We start from the raw sequence: 18145 nt of genomic DNA on the forward strand, positions 1-18145 counted from the left end.
TGTGCCATCTCAATATAAGCTTCCAGTGAGGTAAGTAGTTTAATATGCGTTTTATTTCAGGTAAAACGCTGCTATTAATCATATGCAAATGTGGTTTAATGAATACTGTCTATGGTAGAAATAAGTAGTTACATGTTCTTGTAAACTAATAGAACAAAAAGGCATTTTATTTTGTCTTTACCAAGCTCTGAAGCTATTGGATCGATGTTCAAAATTTCTTCACCAATAGGATAATACACAATCACTGAGTAAAATCCTATCCTACTATAATACTAATCTATATATATAAAATTCTCGTGTCACAGTTTTCGTTGCCATACTCCTCCGAAACGGCTTGACCGATTCCTCTGAAATTTGGTAAGCATATTGGGTAGGTCTGAGAATCGGCCAACATCTATTTTTTATCCCGATATTCCTACGGGATACGGACTTACGCGGGTGAAACCGCGGGGCGCAGCTAGTATATTATATATTAATCCTACTAGTCCTACTAATATTAAAAATGCGAAAGTTTGTAAGGATATGTGTATGTTTGTTACTCTTTCACGCAAAGACTACTGAACCGATTGCAATGAATTTTGGTACGTAGACAGCTGGACAACTGGAATAACATATAGGCAACTTTTTGTCCTGATATTCCAACGGGATACGGACTTACGCGGGTGAAAGCAAGTAGTAGGCTATATAATTATTATTTTTCCTTTAATCTGGTGCCGAATCAGGCGAAAAGCTATTATAAAACTGTTATTTAAAATTTTCCTTTTTCTAAACAATTTCACTCAACTGACAACCCTGATTCAAGTGTCATTTTGACAGAATTGGAGCCCTTAATCGCACTGCTTTATTGTTTAAGCTCTTAATTAGTGCAGTCGTAAAAAATTTAATGACTTATTTCGTTTTATAGTGCGACGCACGCTATAGTTACAACTAGGGAGTTATTTCCCTGGGGTAAGGGATGTATATACAGTATAATATAATTTACATAATGAACAAGAATTCTATTAGTTGATTTGAAAATAAAAAAAATGTATATAAAAAAAATGTCTTAGACAACCCTAGAGAAGGTACTTACCATTCTAAGTTCTTAAATGGGGTCAAATGATAACAATTTCCCATCAATGACAAAAAGAGTTAAAAGAGTTGAAAATCCGCGGTAGTTACCAAACAAAAAAATAACATCGAATTGAAATCTGTGAAACTTAAAGAATAGAAAAAAATTGATCACGAGACGGGATTCGAACCCGCGTCTTAGGCCACCCGCCTCAGCAAGCGAATTCCTTCTATTCTTTCGGTTTCATGTGCCTAAGGAAATGGGAATTGAAATCTCCTTAGTTTTGGGGAAAATTGGTGGAATGTCAATTGAAATCGATAAATAGACAAGACAAGACATTTAGTAAGCTATTTATTTCTACACTAGCTGTTCGCCCCGGCTTCGCCCGTGGTACATATATAGTCTATGTTACTCGTGGATAATGTAGCTTTCGAATGGTGAAAGAATTTTAAAAATCGGTCCAGTAGTTTTTGAGCCTATTCATTACAACCAAACAAACAAAGTTTTCCTCTTTATAGTATTAGTGTAGATATACGAGACGAAGGTATCAAAATCGAGTTGCCAATATTAAAAAGGATTCTAAAATAGTTTTATGCATCATGATTTTCTATCAGAACACCCGTACTGAAATACTTTATTATTATATCTATTATACTTACAATAACGATCAATAATTGTGTAGAGTAAAATTCTGCCTACGCATGTATTTGACAGAGTTTTCTACTGAGCGATACAATAGACTTTAAACGTTACTACTACGAAATAAGGTGTTAATTTAAACGAATGTTTTATACGACGCCGCTCTTACATTTTGACCTTTTTGAGTCTAGTTCAAAGATCAAATAAGAGGACAATTATCAGAGATTTTCTAGAGTTCACAAAAGCCTTTAGCAAGATGCAATTAAAAGATATTTATGGTTATACAAACCGGTTCGCGTAACCAATACTCATGATGCAAGGGTATCTTAATTGCTCCTAAGGCATCCAGGATTTGCCGTTCTGAGAAATACTTTCTTGTATTATAATTTTTTTACGTCTATGAAATTCTCCGGCTGTATGAAACCAAACTCCGAAAGGGCTTGACCGATTTTTGTGAATTTTTCACCGACTTTAAAAAAAGCAGGAGGTTATCAAATCGACTATATTTTTAGCAGAGATCGCCGTATGCCGCCTTCTGTAGCATTTTGATTTTAAAGTAAACTAACTTTGTATATTATCGTGTAATAAATAAATTAGAACGGTGAAGGAAAACATCGTGTGGAAACCGGCATGTCCAAGAATCAAAAGTTCGACGACATGCGACACCTGCCAACCCGCATTTGGCCAGTGTGGTGAATTATGGCCTGAACCCTCATAGGAGGCCCGTGTGCAGTGGGAACATATATGGGCTGATGATGATGACGAATAAATAAATAAAATATTTCATAGTTCAATCCTACAGACATCAGTGTACGATCCCACAAGTAACGACTTTATACCGATTTCTAGTTAAATATTTGAAATCTCAAGTAACACTCTAATCTAATAAAACTGCTAGACATAACGGTTCCAAAGCGAATTTCAGTGGGGGTTGCGCGCCATAAAATTTTACGACCGCGTCGTCATGGCAACGCCGCCATAATTCAGTACGCTAACTCACCGCGTGTCGCTAGTAGCCGTAGCGAGTCTGCTTTCGTGAGTCCTTGCAACATATCAGGGTCTATAGCAATATGCAAATTGGTATTTAAAATTGCATTACGTGGTATTTTAAAGTAGAGGTTTAAAAACTTTTGTATGCGACTGTTATTTTTGTTTTAGTAGACAATTAATTGATTCTTTTTTCAAACTTACTGTGATATCTGTTTCAACAGATACATGATGGCATAAAACCTCTATGGTTAAAAATATTTTTTTTAACACGCATTTTTAGCTTCACCTTTATTTTGTTTCACTCAACTTAAGGATTTAATCAAACTTTGTACACTTATCAAGGACAATAGAATAATTTCATAAGTTTATCTTAACCTGATTAAATATTGTCTGGTTTCTTTACTCAGTCATTAAAGTGTGTTATTTAGTTTTTTAACTAAGGGAATAAACACATGAAATAAAAGACACATTTATTAATTTAAATACGTTTATTTGAACAGGATATATAAATTCTATAAAATGTCTGTATCATAATAAGTCTGTGACAAATGAATTATGTTTCTCTACTTCTAAATAACTTTATAATTTGTGAATATGGTTTTCAATTTGAAAGGTGTAAATTCATATAATTAATAGACGCTAAAAGCTTACCTCATACAGTTAATTTAAAAATAGAATTCGAAAGAGTTTGTATAACTGTTATTTTTTTTTTTCTTTAAAAAAAATTGTATAATGAATGAAAACGTTTCTTTTAATAACTTGGTCGTTTTTCACATTTTGTAAGTGGATAATATTTTATTTTAAATCATGTACGTATGTGTAGAACTCCGTTTTAATTATCGTAATTATTTTTATAAGTGGTTATTAGCGGTGGTACACGTATGACTTTATTTTAATAATGTTATGTTTTAAAGAATACAGATTTCTGCTTAGGAAATGTTTATGAAAACATTTTACACTACTACAGACTAAAAGAATAACTGTGCTTTATAGTAATAACTAATATATTATAATTTCGAAGTAGCGGTGGCTCAATGGTGAGCATCTGGGACTTCAAAATCGATAAGTCGAGGTTCGAGACCGGGAGAGCGTGCAGGAAATAAATTGATTTTTCAATTTATCTGCACATGTGGATAACATCACCACTGCTGTTGACGTTGTAGGAAGGCATCGTGAGGAAACCGGCATGACTGAGTATCAAAAGTTCGACGACATCTGCCAAACCGTACTTGGCCAGCGTGGTGGATTATGGCCTGAACCCTCATAGGAGGCCCGTGTCCCAGCAGTGGGAACGTGTATGGGCTGATGATGGTGATTTTAATATCGTACCCAAAACCTCGCTTATAAAAACGTTTGAAAATATGATAGTAGCGGTGTTAAAACCTTTCGCCGTGGCCGAAATGGTTTAATCTTTATATTATATAATATGTATTAATAATATTTATAATATTATGTATAATATATATAAATTATGTGTCACGTTGTTTGTCCGCGATGAACTCCTAAACTACTCAACCGATTTTAATTGAATTTGCACACCATGTGCAGTTTGATCCAACTTATAAGATAGGATACGTTATAATAATTCAATCACGATAAATGGCTACCGGGCGGAGCCGGGGCGTGCAGCTAGTGTATATGAAACATACAAACTATTACAGTGGTTGCCACGATACAGACTCACACACGCACGAACTTTTAACCTCACTAAAAGCTGGAATCAGTATAAGTGTTCGGAACACAAATATTTGTCTGTCTCTCGTCGACTGAGCAGTGATCGGGCGATAATTGACGATCGTGGGTTCGATGCGGACTGATGTTTGCCATGCTGTTTGGTGTCCATGGGTTTTGCGTTCTGTGGGATTTCTGGGAGTTTTTTTTTTTTTACAAATTTTTGGTATTCTTTTATTTATGGTATTTTTTATAATATTCTCAGTTATAAATTTCACTTCTATGGATTCTTCTAAGACTGCTTCGTTTTTTGATTTCTTCTTATATATTGCGTTTTCTAATTTTATATTTCGTGGACATATCGTTTGAGACGTAGGTGTTTCATTAAACTGTCCCTTAACTAGCTCATTTTAAACATTTCTTATATCCACTAATAACTGACGTTCCTTGGTTGCGATACCGACTGATGTTTGCCAGGCGTGTGCGTCGCGGGGTGTGCATAAGTTTGGCTTGTGGGGGATATTTTTGGGACGGTTTATTAATTTCAGCTTATTATTAGAATTAAGACATTTTTATGTCCTTTAAAGTAATATAGAAACTGATAAATGAGGATGTGTTCAATACGTTTGCCAGACATGTTTAGTATATACGGACTTTGAATTAACAAAAAATATTGTGACTTATTTTAAAAAATGCCATATTCACGCCATTTCAGCTTTACACACACACTCACACTCTTCTGATTTGTGAGAAATGTTGGATCACCTCTTATTTTTCATTATTTTACTCGATCGCACAAACGTAACATTTAAATAGATTTGTACGCAATTTATTCAATATGTCCTCATACAATATTCATATTCATCCTCTGTTCAACCAATACGTAACCGGAAATACAAGCGTTAAACATGTATAAATAAAAAAATTATAAAACCGATAAACAAAAGCTCATAAACCCATAAACCGTTAACTGAATAAAAATATGCGACAAGAAGCTGGCTCCCGGCTACACGGGGGTCGTTAATTGCGCCATTGTTAAAGCCTAGACCCAGGCACACAATAGTGCCCTAGTAACTAACCTATACGGAATTTTCTATTCAAGAAAAATGCCTTCCACGCTATAATAGAATCTCATGTTAACATTGTTATTGTGATTTGCGAGATAAACTCTTTGAATGCGTTTGTTGTGGATAAAACTGTTTCTTAACAATGGTGTGGAATAAGCTGCTTTTTAAATAGAATTAATTATATTAATATAATGTTGTACAGCTTCCATTAGTATTATAATGTAAATGATTATTTGGATTCTAAAACATTCATATCTGTGAAAAATCAATCCTATTCTATTGTAATGTGTTCATCTTAACTTGTAGAATCGTTTATATGCTTAACAAATATCTATAGACAGACTAAATCTACAATTGCATTTATTCCATTCTTTCTGGAACTTTCGGTTCTCCGGCTTCGCCTTTGGTACTTATGTTCCTAACGTATAACTCTCAAGTATCCCGTGAATTAAAATAACACTATAAATAATAAATATCCGATTGTGAAATTTTTTGAAAATTTGTCTAGTATGAGAAATTAATTAAAAAATTCGATCACGGGGCGGGATTCGAACCCGCGTTTCTTGCCTATATAATAATCCGTCCAGTAGTTACCGAGAATAGCGCATAAACAAACAAAACTCTTCAGGTTATATAACTACTAGCTGCGCCCCGCGGTTTTACCCGTATCCCGTAGGAATATCGGGATAAAAAGTTGCCTATATGTTATTCCAAATTTCAAATTTTATTGCAATCGGTTCAGTACTTTTTGCGTGAAAGAGCAACAAACACACACACACATCCTTACAAACTTTCGAATTTATAATATTAATTAGGATTATAGATAGATAAAAGATAATAGGTTCGTCCCACAAACACGAGACGCGTGGTCACTCACACCCTGAACCCTTTGTACTAGCCGCCCAACCGCATCTGTTTGCGTTCAGTTATCACGGTCATATCAGCATTCACACTTTGTTATAAACTTAGCGATGAGAGGTGGTGTTCAAGTTATTTAAAGCATCGCCCCCAGTAGAGCTTATTACTTGACTATTATTTGTAAACCCTATTTGTTAGATAGGCTTTGTTAGATAGAACGTGTTTTGAGGCGCGTCAGAGCGCTAATCTGACGCGGCGCTATGACGCCGAATTGTGTTGCACTGCGCACTAAGGTATCGTCATACGGAACGACTTTCAATTGTTCAAATTCGTATTATTATTTCAATAATAGTAAAATAAAATGTTCTCAGTACGAGGACAGGATATAGGATGTTATATATTATTGTTTAAAAAAAAACTATTTTATTTTTTAAAAGAGGTGGCAACCCTAGCTAATGATAATCGGTAATGGTTAACACCAAATCTCAGTGGGAAGTGGTTTTTATTCATACAGTGATCTAAGACGAATACAAAGATAGACCTCTAGATAAAATCCAACAGACAAATAGATGCTAAACATAACCCTCGATTAATTATAATACCACAGATACACAGACACACAGACAGACAGACACGTCAAACTTATAACACCCTCTTTTTGCGTCGGGGGTTAAAAATCGATGTTACCAACCGAGCGAAACCGGAATACGCTCGAAGTTTATTTGAATAGAGATAAAAGAAATGTTTTAGAGATCGCCTCGTCCAAGAATAGTTTCCTTTGAAATGACCGCCAGTGTGTTTGTTTATCAGTTACCATTAGGCCCGGTTTACACTGTGCGGTTGTGTTCAACCGTGTACGTGTGTGCCGGGTTTATTTTGGGATCTGTTCTATTGGAACTTGCATTTATTTTATCTAGATTTAGGTTTGAATACATATTTGTTGAAACTATATCAAGTACTAAACCTATAGATATACCTATAGTATGATTAACCTGAGGAAGGATCTCGATTTTACTGTTTTTTTTTTTTTTGGTATTTTTTGTAAAATTGTCCAACGCGAAACTCTGCCTACGTATTATTTTCTAATGAGCGTATACAATAGACTACATTACTGCTATGAAATAAGGTATTAATTTGAATGAATGTTTTATACAACGACGTTCGGCCAATTTTTACCTTTGGGCAATTTTGAGTTTTTGTATGCAGTCCCTATTTAAGTGGGGAAATCTTGCATCGATACCCACGACACCAGGAGAAGGAGCCGTGGGCTATGTCGGATTCCTACCGACTAAAACCCTACTGTCGAGCTGCTGTAGTGAAGGGGCTACGGGAGCTTTTTGGACCGTCCGCGACCCCCTCTCCTTTATATAGTCCCTACGTCAATGAGTGAACCAGTAGTTCCTGGCATATACTCACTCGAAGAAACTCTTCAGCTTTAGAAGATTACTAGCTGTTCGTCCCTGTTTCGCCCATGATATACATATAGCCTATGTCGCACAGTAAAGTCGCAGCTTTCTAATGGTGAATGAATTTCCGAAATCAGTCCAGTGGTTCTTGCGTGAAAACATTACAAACATACAATAATACGACTTTCCTCTTTATAAAATGAGTGTAAAATATAGTAATAAAATAGTGTATAAAGTATAGTAATAAAATTAAACAGGTTAAATTTCCATTTTTCAGATCCAGCTCATCATTTGGCTCACAAGATACACGCTCATAAGTCCAGGAGACATCGCGCAGCTACTGGTATGCTATATTATATTCTGTATCTTTATTATCCCTGATTGGAATTGAACCTGGAAGCAATGAGCTCCCTCCTGTAGACCTCTCAATAATCGTTGGTAACGACCAAATGACGCCGCCTTTTAGTAAGCGTATAACCAAGGGGTACTGGGTTCGATTCCCGGTAGGGACTTACAAGTGTCTCAGTCTGGTAAAACACAGAAAGCTGATCACCTGCATGAAAAACATCGGTCAGTGAAACAGATTTATATTATCTGCCCCATACCCCACTAAGGGACATATGACATGCACAAGCAACATGCAGTATTACTATTATTTTATGGAATTTCCTAACTTTATCACCAGATGGCGAGCTTCACTTCGAACCAGCGCCATACAACAAGAAATTAGAATTGAACGGTGTGGGCAAGATACACTGCAAGGTGGCCGGTGGTGTCGCACCTACAGTGCAATGGTTTTTGGTAAGAGGTTATAATAAAAGACCCATCAGAATAAAAAAACGCAGTCTATCGAATATGGCAGGCATAAGGTAAATGTTAACGCTTTAACGGAGAATTTCTCTGATCGCAATAAATTAAGCGAAGAATAGAAAGTTTAATTCTCTCTCGCTCTAGATTCAATTACTTTTAAAGAAAATATTTCAATTTAAAATGCGTATGTCATTTTTATCAGCTTTCATTTTTCCAAAATTGATCAATCGAAAATACTCGGCAATGTTCGTTACCCTAGACACATTGATATTAAAGGTAATACTACCTTAATAAATAAAATACTAAAATACTGACATTACACCTACAATTATGAAGTTGCAAATAGTTACTTACATATAGAAAGAAAGAAAGAAAGAAAGAAAGAAAAAACATTTATTTGGCGACAATGTGACACGAATCACATGAACATAGATGAAATAAAAAAATAATAAAACAATAATAATAAAAACAACAACATTAAATGTCCCACAACACATTAAATTCTCTAAAGGATCACAGATCTAACACGCGGACGCCTGCGTGTTGGATCTATGTCCCCACGTAAGCCTTCCAAAAGACCGGGTGCTTTCCTTCTGGAGGTACCCGAGTATTATGGAGAGATACACATAATAAAAACAAAAGTAAATAATAATAGCAAACTATAACAATAACGTGTTCCACAGTACCGCCAGAAAGGCTCTAGTTCAGCTTGTGCCAGGCGTTGTCCTGGCGCTGATTTTAACCTAGATCCTAAGTTGTTCCGACTCACGGATTATTCAGGCCCGATGTCAGGCCCGTTTCGTATTCCTCACCCGTCCCAATCCATTTCTTTTTTCCAATCGTCCATTTCCTTTTCCTTTACCCCTTGAAAGTGGGCAACGCATCCGCAGAGGCTCTACCTCTGCGAATATTCGTGGTCGGTGGTGACTTACCATCAGGCGTACCACATAAAAAATCCAACGACACTAGCCCTAATCTTGATAAGTATAGATGACTGTTATTATTTTCTACCATTAACGGACCAACCATTAAATTTATATTGTGTTTGATTGTCTGGAATAGATGGCTTAGTAGCCAAAAAGTCACCTTTTTTATAAAATATATGTCTATTTCTCCATTAATTCTGCTGTCAATTGTAGATAAAAGCATTTTCTTTCATTCATTCGTTCTTTAATACCCGAATTTATATAAAAACATAACATAAAGTAGAGCATAAAAACCTCCCTTTTCAGAACGACGAGGATACCCTCCCAGAAGGAGTGACGTCATCAAACGGAACTCTCCTCATAGCTGAAGCGAAGCGGGAGCACGCGGGGCAGTACACGTGCAAGGCTACGGACGGTGATAAGTCCATCACCGCCAAAATAACTGTGGATGTTGTGGGTGAGAACTCTATATATTAATGAGAATCACTTTAAAATAGGTCACTAAAATTCGAACAATTCGCAACAATTTCCTAAGAAACGCAGAGAAAAATTAATAACCTTTATTCAATTTAATTTTTAGTTTTATAGCATTGAAATGCTTTATAAATGAGAAATTTTTGAAAGAATAGAAAAAATTTGATCACGGTTAGGCAAGATACGCAGGTTCGAATCCTGCCTCGTGATCAAATTTTTTCTATTCTTTCAAAAATTTCTAACCTTTATTCATTCAAAAAACATCTTTAAAGCCATCGTCTAAGATACAGATTCGATATTTTAGACGATTGGTATCCAAAATTTGAGTAAAGAAGTGGCACAAAGTCTTAATTTAAACTATGGAAGAGAAAAGATTTATTAGTTACAAGCTTTTGCCCGCGGCTTCGTATGCGTTAAATTCACAGTACTTTAAGAGATGTTATTATACATATAAACCTTCCTCTTTAATTACTCGTATCTATTAAAAAAACACACATAATAATCCGTTTTTAAAATTTCAGAATACACAGGGACTAATCGACAGACAATGAAAGCGACTTTATTTTATATTATATAGTGATAATTTAATTCATTCATTCATCCACAGTGGCGCCCAGAGTTCTGGAACCTTCCAACGGGCAGCAGATACATGTGCGTATAGGCGACAACATATCGCTCAACTGTCGCGCGATAGGCGACCCCCCGCCAACTGTACACTGGGACAGAAATAGGACAATACTGAGTAGTCAGAGTGAGTATCCGGAGGCCCATATCCTTTTCCTTACCCCTCCCAGTCCTTTCCACTATTCCTTTCGTCAATCCTTTCTTAATCGCTTTTCCAATTTGAAGTCGGACTATCCATCTGTAGTGGTTGTTAACAGACCTTATGCCTCTCCTAATGTCCATGGTAGCGCTTAACAGGCGACCCATATCCATTGCCGACTATGACATAAAAAAAATATCTATACTAGCTGCACGCCCCGGTTCCGCCCGAGACGTGATTTATCCTAATTATTATATATTTATATTTTTGATATTATATAAGTGGTTTACATCGAATTTCAGATGAGGATGTTGAGGTAGAAAATGGCACAAACGCATCCACTGCTAGGTAAGTTCTTAAAATAATGCTATTTTATATGCTCCTAAGTTTTTAAAACAAATAATTTTCAAGTATACTCAATAAATCAAATTGAATTTGAATTTAAGAAGTTTGGTCACGAATAAAATTGAAAATGTGCTTCTTTGATTTAATGTGTGTATTTTGTGTATGGCTAGATTAAAGATAGTAACATTGACTTTTTTACCGCGCTAACATGAATGAACGAATGAATGAATGAATGATAATGAATTGTAGACAAAAAAACAAAATTAATTTGAAAAATTGGCGATCTTAGTCAATATCTCAATCACTTCAAAAACCTCCATAGATCTCATATGGAATATTTAACCACGAACAAAGCCGCGGGTAACATATATACCATGACGTCACTAGTGTGGGAAGGTGATGGCGCTAGACGATTTATGTAGTTGTCTTTTTCCTACATCTGCTTTTAGAAGTCATAGATATCCTCGGATAGTTTAAAATTATACTAGCGGTCTGCCCTGGCTTAATCCGTGGTACGTCTGTTTCATAAGAACCTTCTTAGTGCTTTAACAACAACGTTTAAAGAAAATTAGCCGAATTTGTCGAGCCGTTTTCGAGTTTTACGCCGAGCAACAAATGAGGCGATAAATTTTCTTATAATACTAGCATTTGTCTGCATTTCAGAGTAGTCCAATAGATCACTCCTATATAAAAAACACATCAAAATCCGTTGTGTAGTTTTTAAGATTTAAGCTTACATAGGGACAGATAGAGAATGCTATATGTAGTGATATTTAATAAATGAAAGCATAATTAAGATTTTGAGATTTAAGCTTACGTAGGGACATAGGGACAGACAGAGAAAGTTTTGCTTAATACTATGTATTGATATTTTTTTTTATGTTAAAAATATATGTAATAAATATTTAATAAATGAAAGCATCATTTTCCAGGATACTCCTCTTAACCAATGGGACGCTTCTTATACGTAACGTGACCGAACAAGACTCTTACCGGTACGGGTGTACCGCGGGCAGCGCCGCGGGATTGGCTAGAGCCGAGCTAGAACTTCTAGTGCATACAGGTGACTAGGCTGTGTGTTTTTATTTATAACGACTAGATTGCCAATCTTGTACAAAACTTAGAACTGTCCTCAAGTGTATTTGTCGAATGATACAAATGATTAACATATATACATATTAAAAACGTCACTTTAATTTTATTTAAGTTTCAATTATTTCGGGCATTTAAAATAACTACTTTTTTTTTGTAAATTTATGATAATTTTATGTATTGACTTATTAACTATGCCTTAATTGTTGCTATATCTAATGCCGAAGTGTTTTTAGGGTAAAATATATCCGTCTCCAAGGAATATGATCTTCTGACACTGGATATACTGATGGTTCACAAAAGATAACTTCCCATAAACTATCTAACTTATAATATACAAATTTCTCCCCCAGAAAACGACCTCCCCCCTCAGGAATCGACGGGAGTAGCTGGCAAGGCAGTTCTAGTGTCTATATCAGTGGCTGGCGCCTACATGGTGTTGGTGCTGGCCCTCATGGTCTACTGCAGGCGGAGGAGGCTCAAGCGACGGCAGAGGGGTGAGTTGACTTGTCTTCTGACCAATAAATATTTGAAGTTAAAAAAATTATAAATTACTTGTCTCACTTACTCTTAAACAGTATTTTAGGAAATTGTTTAATCCTGGCCTGATCCTAATCAGGATTGTGAGATAGACTCTTGAAATTATTGCATTGTCACCAATCCTACTAATATTATAAATGCGAAAGTTTGTAAGGATATGTGTGTGTTTGTTGCTCTATCACGCAAAAAGCTACTGAACCAATTGCAATGAAATTTGGTACGTAGACAGCTGTACAACTGGAATAACATATAGGCAATTTTTATCCCAATATTCCTACGGGATACAGACGTACGCGGGTGAAACCGCGGGGTTGGTTATATAACAACGTACAAACATACAAGTGAAGTTGATATAAGCGTGTTTAAAAGCGGAATACTTAGAAAAATACGGAGATAGATTGAAATGGAATCATCAAGTATATCTCTCACAGCTCCCTCTAATTTTAAAGTGAAATAAATTTTATATTCTCTTGTTTTGAAGTCGGTTACAATTGTACTTTTAGTGCATAAGAAATTTCAATTATTAAATACTTTTAATATATTTATAGGTGGAACATAGTCATTTAAGGAAAATAATTAATTCCAATTGAAACTAAATAAATGAATTATATTTCAGGTGAGAAAGAAGAGTTGGAAATGGTGGAAGGGCGAGAGAAGTTGGTAGAAGAAGGAGACGATAAGAAAGTGCCGCAGAATGGTGTTCCCGCGCACAACGGCCGGCTCTTGCAAGAGAGAGATAGCGGTATGTCTGTTTATACCTACTCTAATGTTAACAAAGAAAAATGTGCTTTGCTAATCTTTGAATTTGTGGAATCTTGTTGTGTGAGTATTATAAAAAATAGGAAAATTAAATACATTGATTTTTTTCATCTATATATAAGACTAGCGGTCCGCCCCGGCTTCGCCCGTGGCACATAGATGACTGAGGAAGGCTCAATAAAGGGGCTGTCTAAAACTGAAAGAATTTTTCAAATCGGACCAGTAGATGCTGTTGCAACGGTTGCCTGGTAGAGATGGCTTTTAGCCATAAGGCCGCCATTTGCATACTAGTTTTAAGTTGATCTCTGTTTTATAATTTTGTAAGTGTGCAATAAAGAATAAATAAATAAATAAAAATCCTGAGATGAATGCGTTCAAACAAGCAAACAAGCAAATTCTTCAGCTTTATAATATTAGTATAGATATCATTTTTATATATAAGACAAGTTTTAATTTTCTAGAACACTTATTATTTGATATTCTTTATTTGAATAGTAAAAAATTAATATAAGTTCGTCTTGCTATTTTTAACCGACCTCGCCAAAAAGGAGGAGGTTGCTCAAATCGACTGTATTTTTTTTTTGTTTGTTACTCTCTTACTACATGAACTTTTTTTTGTATTTGTAATGATATTGTTTTCACTTGGTATCACTTTAAAAATCTGGAGGTATCCACACCAGGAACTTTGGTGACTATGAAGAAAACTAGTTTTTGCCCGCGGCTTCGCACGCGTTATAATCGGAGTAGTTTAATAGATGTTATTATACATATAAACCTTCCGCTTCAATCACTCTATCTCAAAAAAATCCCATCAAAATCCGTTGCGTAGTTTTAAAGATTTAAGCATATTTAGAGACAGAGAAAGCGACTTTGTTTTATACTATGTAGTGATAGTTTTTTATATAAGGCTAAGTTAAATCTAATTTTTATATATTCCAGGCGCAGACGACTCCGAGGTATCGTGCATGTCTCGCATGTCGAAGAAGTCGGGGCGGTACGATCAGTTGTCGATACCGAAGTCGCTGATATCCGAACAAATTATATTGGGTATGTATTTCCTATAAACTAAGTGGTGAGAACCTCGGACTTCAAAATGGATAAGTCGGGGTTCGAGACCGGGCGAGTGTGCAGGAAATAAATTGATTTTTCAATTTATCTGCGCATGTTGATAACATCACCACTACTTAAAACGGTGAAGGAAAACATCGTGAGAAAACCGGCATGTCCGAGAATCAAAATTTCGAATCCGCACTCGACCGGCGTGGTGGATTATGGCCTGATCCCTCATAGGAGGCCTGTGTCCCAGCAGTGGGAACATATATGGGCTGATGATGAGATGATGATGATGATGTATTTCCTTTAAAATCTCATCGTAAACGGTTCAGGGATAGATTTTTGATTTAATTAATGGTACTCTACTGTTATTGATTATAAAGTCCAATATTTGCTGCGTATTTTTTCGGGTCTCAAATTATTTTCGTAGAGAATTTTTTCGGAATCGGTTTAGTCGATTTATTCGCATTTATAATATTAATGGAGACACTTTCATTTTCATACAATTAACGAATCAACGGTCTCAGAATTTTTCTAGTATTATTATTTAAATCATCATTCCTTAATTCGTTCATTCATTCAGGTCGCGGTGAATTCGGTGATGTCTGGTTGGCCAAGATCGATCTGCTGCAAGTAAAGAAATTAAGGAACAAAGACGAGAGCGACACGGAGGCTAAAATCCGACCAATTTTGGTTAAGGCACTCAGTACTAAGGACGAGGTATTGCCTTGTTGTATTTATGTTTGTTATTTTGCGGTTTTAGATTTTATTATAGTACAGAATGAGTTTTCAACTTTAGTTTCGGTATAAAAAAATTTTCAATAGTATAATTTCAATTACTTTGTAATAAAAACATATTAATCTTGTGATAATATCATTATGACAAATCGTGATCATTCGTTCATTCATTTATTCATTCGTTCAATAATTCATTTATTCATTTATAAATAAATCTTTTCCAAAGAAATAGGTACTATCTTACATATATTACTACCTTCGCGCCGTTTTCCAAGTATTTACATGAGAAATTCTTAAAGAATAGAAAAAAAAATTGATCGCTCAGCGCGATTAGAACCCGCGTCCCTTTCTAAACTAAACATTTTTTATATATTTCATTAATTTCAATATTATATTATATAAAATACAGTTATATATATATTAAAAAAAGCATTATCTTTTAAAAAGCTTTTCAATGATATAAAACTAAAACATAAATTCTTTTTTTTTTTATTTCCACCATACAATAAATTTTTATATAAAAAAAAAATGTTTTTTCTTCCAGACACAACTAGCGGAGTTCCGCAGACAGCTCGAGTTGTTCCGTTGCGTCCGACACGAGAACATATCACGCATATTCGGTCTCTGCAACGAGTCGGAACCGCACTATATGGTTTTAGAACACACGGACTGGGTGAGCGTATACACGAAGTCAAACTGACAAATTTATTCATTGAACTAGATTTCCTTCAGAACTGATTGAAAAAATATATTAAAATACATCATTTAAACATATATAGTTACTTCGCCCGTGGTACATATATAGATAGATAGATAGATAACTCTTTATTTGCACCAATACAAAAGGACAAATACAAAAAGGACACAAACACATGACATAATTAGGTACAAATAGGCGGCCTTATCGCTAAGGTAGCGATCTCTTCCAGGCAACCTTAGATCGAGGATTAAAGTATACGACTAATAAGAGGTTGATGGTGCACAACACCAGAATTATATATATATATACTGCACCCGGCAAACGCTGTTCTGCCTTACTCTTATCGTTTAGTGGTATGAAAAATAGATGTTAGCCGATTCTCAGACCTACCCAATATGCTTACCAAATTTCAGAGGAATCGGTCAAGCCGTTTCGGAGGAGTATAGAGACTAACATTGTGACACGAGAATTTTATATATAGGATACAATATATAGCTTATAGCCTTCCTCAATAGATGGGCTATCTAACACTGAATGAATTTTTCAAATCAGACCAGCACTTCCTGAGATTAGTGCGTTCAAACAAACAAACTCTTCAGCTTTATAATATTAGTATAGATAATAACATAACAATTATAGAGAATCTATTAATTCTTTTTACACGTTTCGTATGAGAAAGTAATTATATAAAATGGTCGTTATTTTACAATAGTTATATACAACTTTAATACATTTAATTTTTCATCTATTTCCTTACAAGAAAGGTCAAGATACTTATCCTTTAAGAGTTGGACCTTTACACACTTCAAAAAAAGTCGGTCAAGGTCGAACTCTAAAAGTGTTGGTAACATTCAATCATCATCATCAGCCCATATATGTTCCCACTGCTGGGACACAGGCCTCCTATGAGGGTTCAGGCCATAATCCACCAGGCTGGCAAAGGGCGGATTGGCAGATGTCACATGTCGTCGGACTTATGATTCTCGGACATGTCGGTTTCCTCACGATGTTTTCCTTCACCGTTTTAAGCAGTGGTGATGTTATCCACATGAGCGGATAAATTGAAAAATAAATTTATTTCTTGCACGCTCGCCCGGTCTCGAACCCCGACTTATCGATTTTAAGTCCAAGGTCCAACACTGTGTCACCACTGCTTTTAATTCAAACATATAGGGCGTTAATAAATGCGTGTTAGTAAAAAAATAGATTATATCTTACTATTCTATCCTACTAATATTATAAATGCGAAAGTTTGTAAGGATGTGTGTGTGTTTGTTGCTCTTTCACGCAAATACTACTGAACCGATTGCAATGAAATTTGGTACGTAGATAGCTGGACATCTGGAATAACATATGGGCATCTTTTCATCCCGATATTCCTACGGGATACGGACTTACGCGGGTAAAACCGTGGGGTGCAACTACTCAAATATAAAATAACACCTACAGGGTGATCTAAAAACATTCCTGATCGCAACACGCTCGGACGAAGAGAACGCGGAGTATATAGCGCGTGTCGGCTCGTCCCACGCTCTGCCCAAGCCGGCCCACGCCGTCCCACCGCTGGGACACTTGCACCGAGTGGTTTTGGGCCAGCAGCTGGCCAGCGCCGCCAGCAAGATAGCCAGCAAGCGGATGACGCACCGGTGAGTTGTGTGGGAGTGGGACGATTAGCTCGTCCCACTTCTGGGACACATGCATTCTAGATGTAATATTCCATATTAAGAAACTGTTTAACTCTTAACATTGAAATAATCTCAATTGGATAGATTTTTTTTTATTTATTTTTAAACTAGCGTCCCGGCCGGGCTTCGCACGCGCACAATAATCATGACATATACATTTTACATTCCACTTGAATCACTCTATCTAATATAAAAAATCCAAATCAAAATCTGTTACGTTATTTTAAAGATATAAGCATACAGACGCACAGACGTCGGAAAGGGACTACTGACTACTAAACTTTATTCTATGTAACGATTAAAAACGTTTAATATATCATTTGAAAAAATACATAATATAATACATGTAATATTTGAAAAATGAAAAATATTAAAAAAATAAAAAAAAAACGAAAAAAAAACAAACAAAAAAAAATCGATTTAGTGACCTCAAAAACTGCATTCATATAAACTAGTGCCCAATACGGGAATCGAAACCTGATGTTTTGAATTATTTCTGCCTACACATCGATTGTCTATGTGTTAACCTCTCAGCCATATTTATTGCCTGTACCTATATAACCTAAATAACCTGTTAT

The 18145-nt window shown here is 35.6% G+C and overlaps 1 protein-coding gene across 1 annotated transcript in view; it reads left to right on the forward strand.

Annotated features, from left to right (window-relative positions):
- The window catches only part of LOC119836089 (tyrosine-protein kinase-like otk), a 51151-nt gene that overhangs the window by 28466 nt on the left and 4540 nt on the right, over positions 1 to 18145 (forward strand). Inside the window, exons 3-14 of the mRNA XM_038361328.1 lie at positions 7960 to 8025; positions 8368 to 8483; positions 9725 to 9875; positions 10500 to 10643; positions 10958 to 11003; positions 11933 to 12063; positions 12446 to 12589; positions 13249 to 13374; positions 14331 to 14438; positions 15028 to 15164; positions 15727 to 15855; positions 17332 to 17528. Coding sequence (XP_038217256.1) covers positions 7960 to 8025; positions 8368 to 8483; positions 9725 to 9875; positions 10500 to 10643; positions 10958 to 11003; positions 11933 to 12063; positions 12446 to 12589; positions 13249 to 13374; positions 14331 to 14438; positions 15028 to 15164; positions 15727 to 15855; positions 17332 to 17528 — 1495 coding nt within the window. The remainder of the gene's footprint in view (positions 1 to 7959; positions 8026 to 8367; positions 8484 to 9724; positions 9876 to 10499; positions 10644 to 10957; positions 11004 to 11932; positions 12064 to 12445; positions 12590 to 13248; positions 13375 to 14330; positions 14439 to 15027; positions 15165 to 15726; positions 15856 to 17331; positions 17529 to 18145) is intronic.

This window comes from Zerene cesonia, chromosome 22, assembly GCF_012273895.1.
Source record: "Zerene cesonia ecotype Mississippi chromosome 22, Zerene_cesonia_1.1, whole genome shotgun sequence".
Lineage (NCBI taxonomy): Eukaryota > Metazoa > Arthropoda > Insecta > Lepidoptera > Pieridae > Zerene > Zerene cesonia.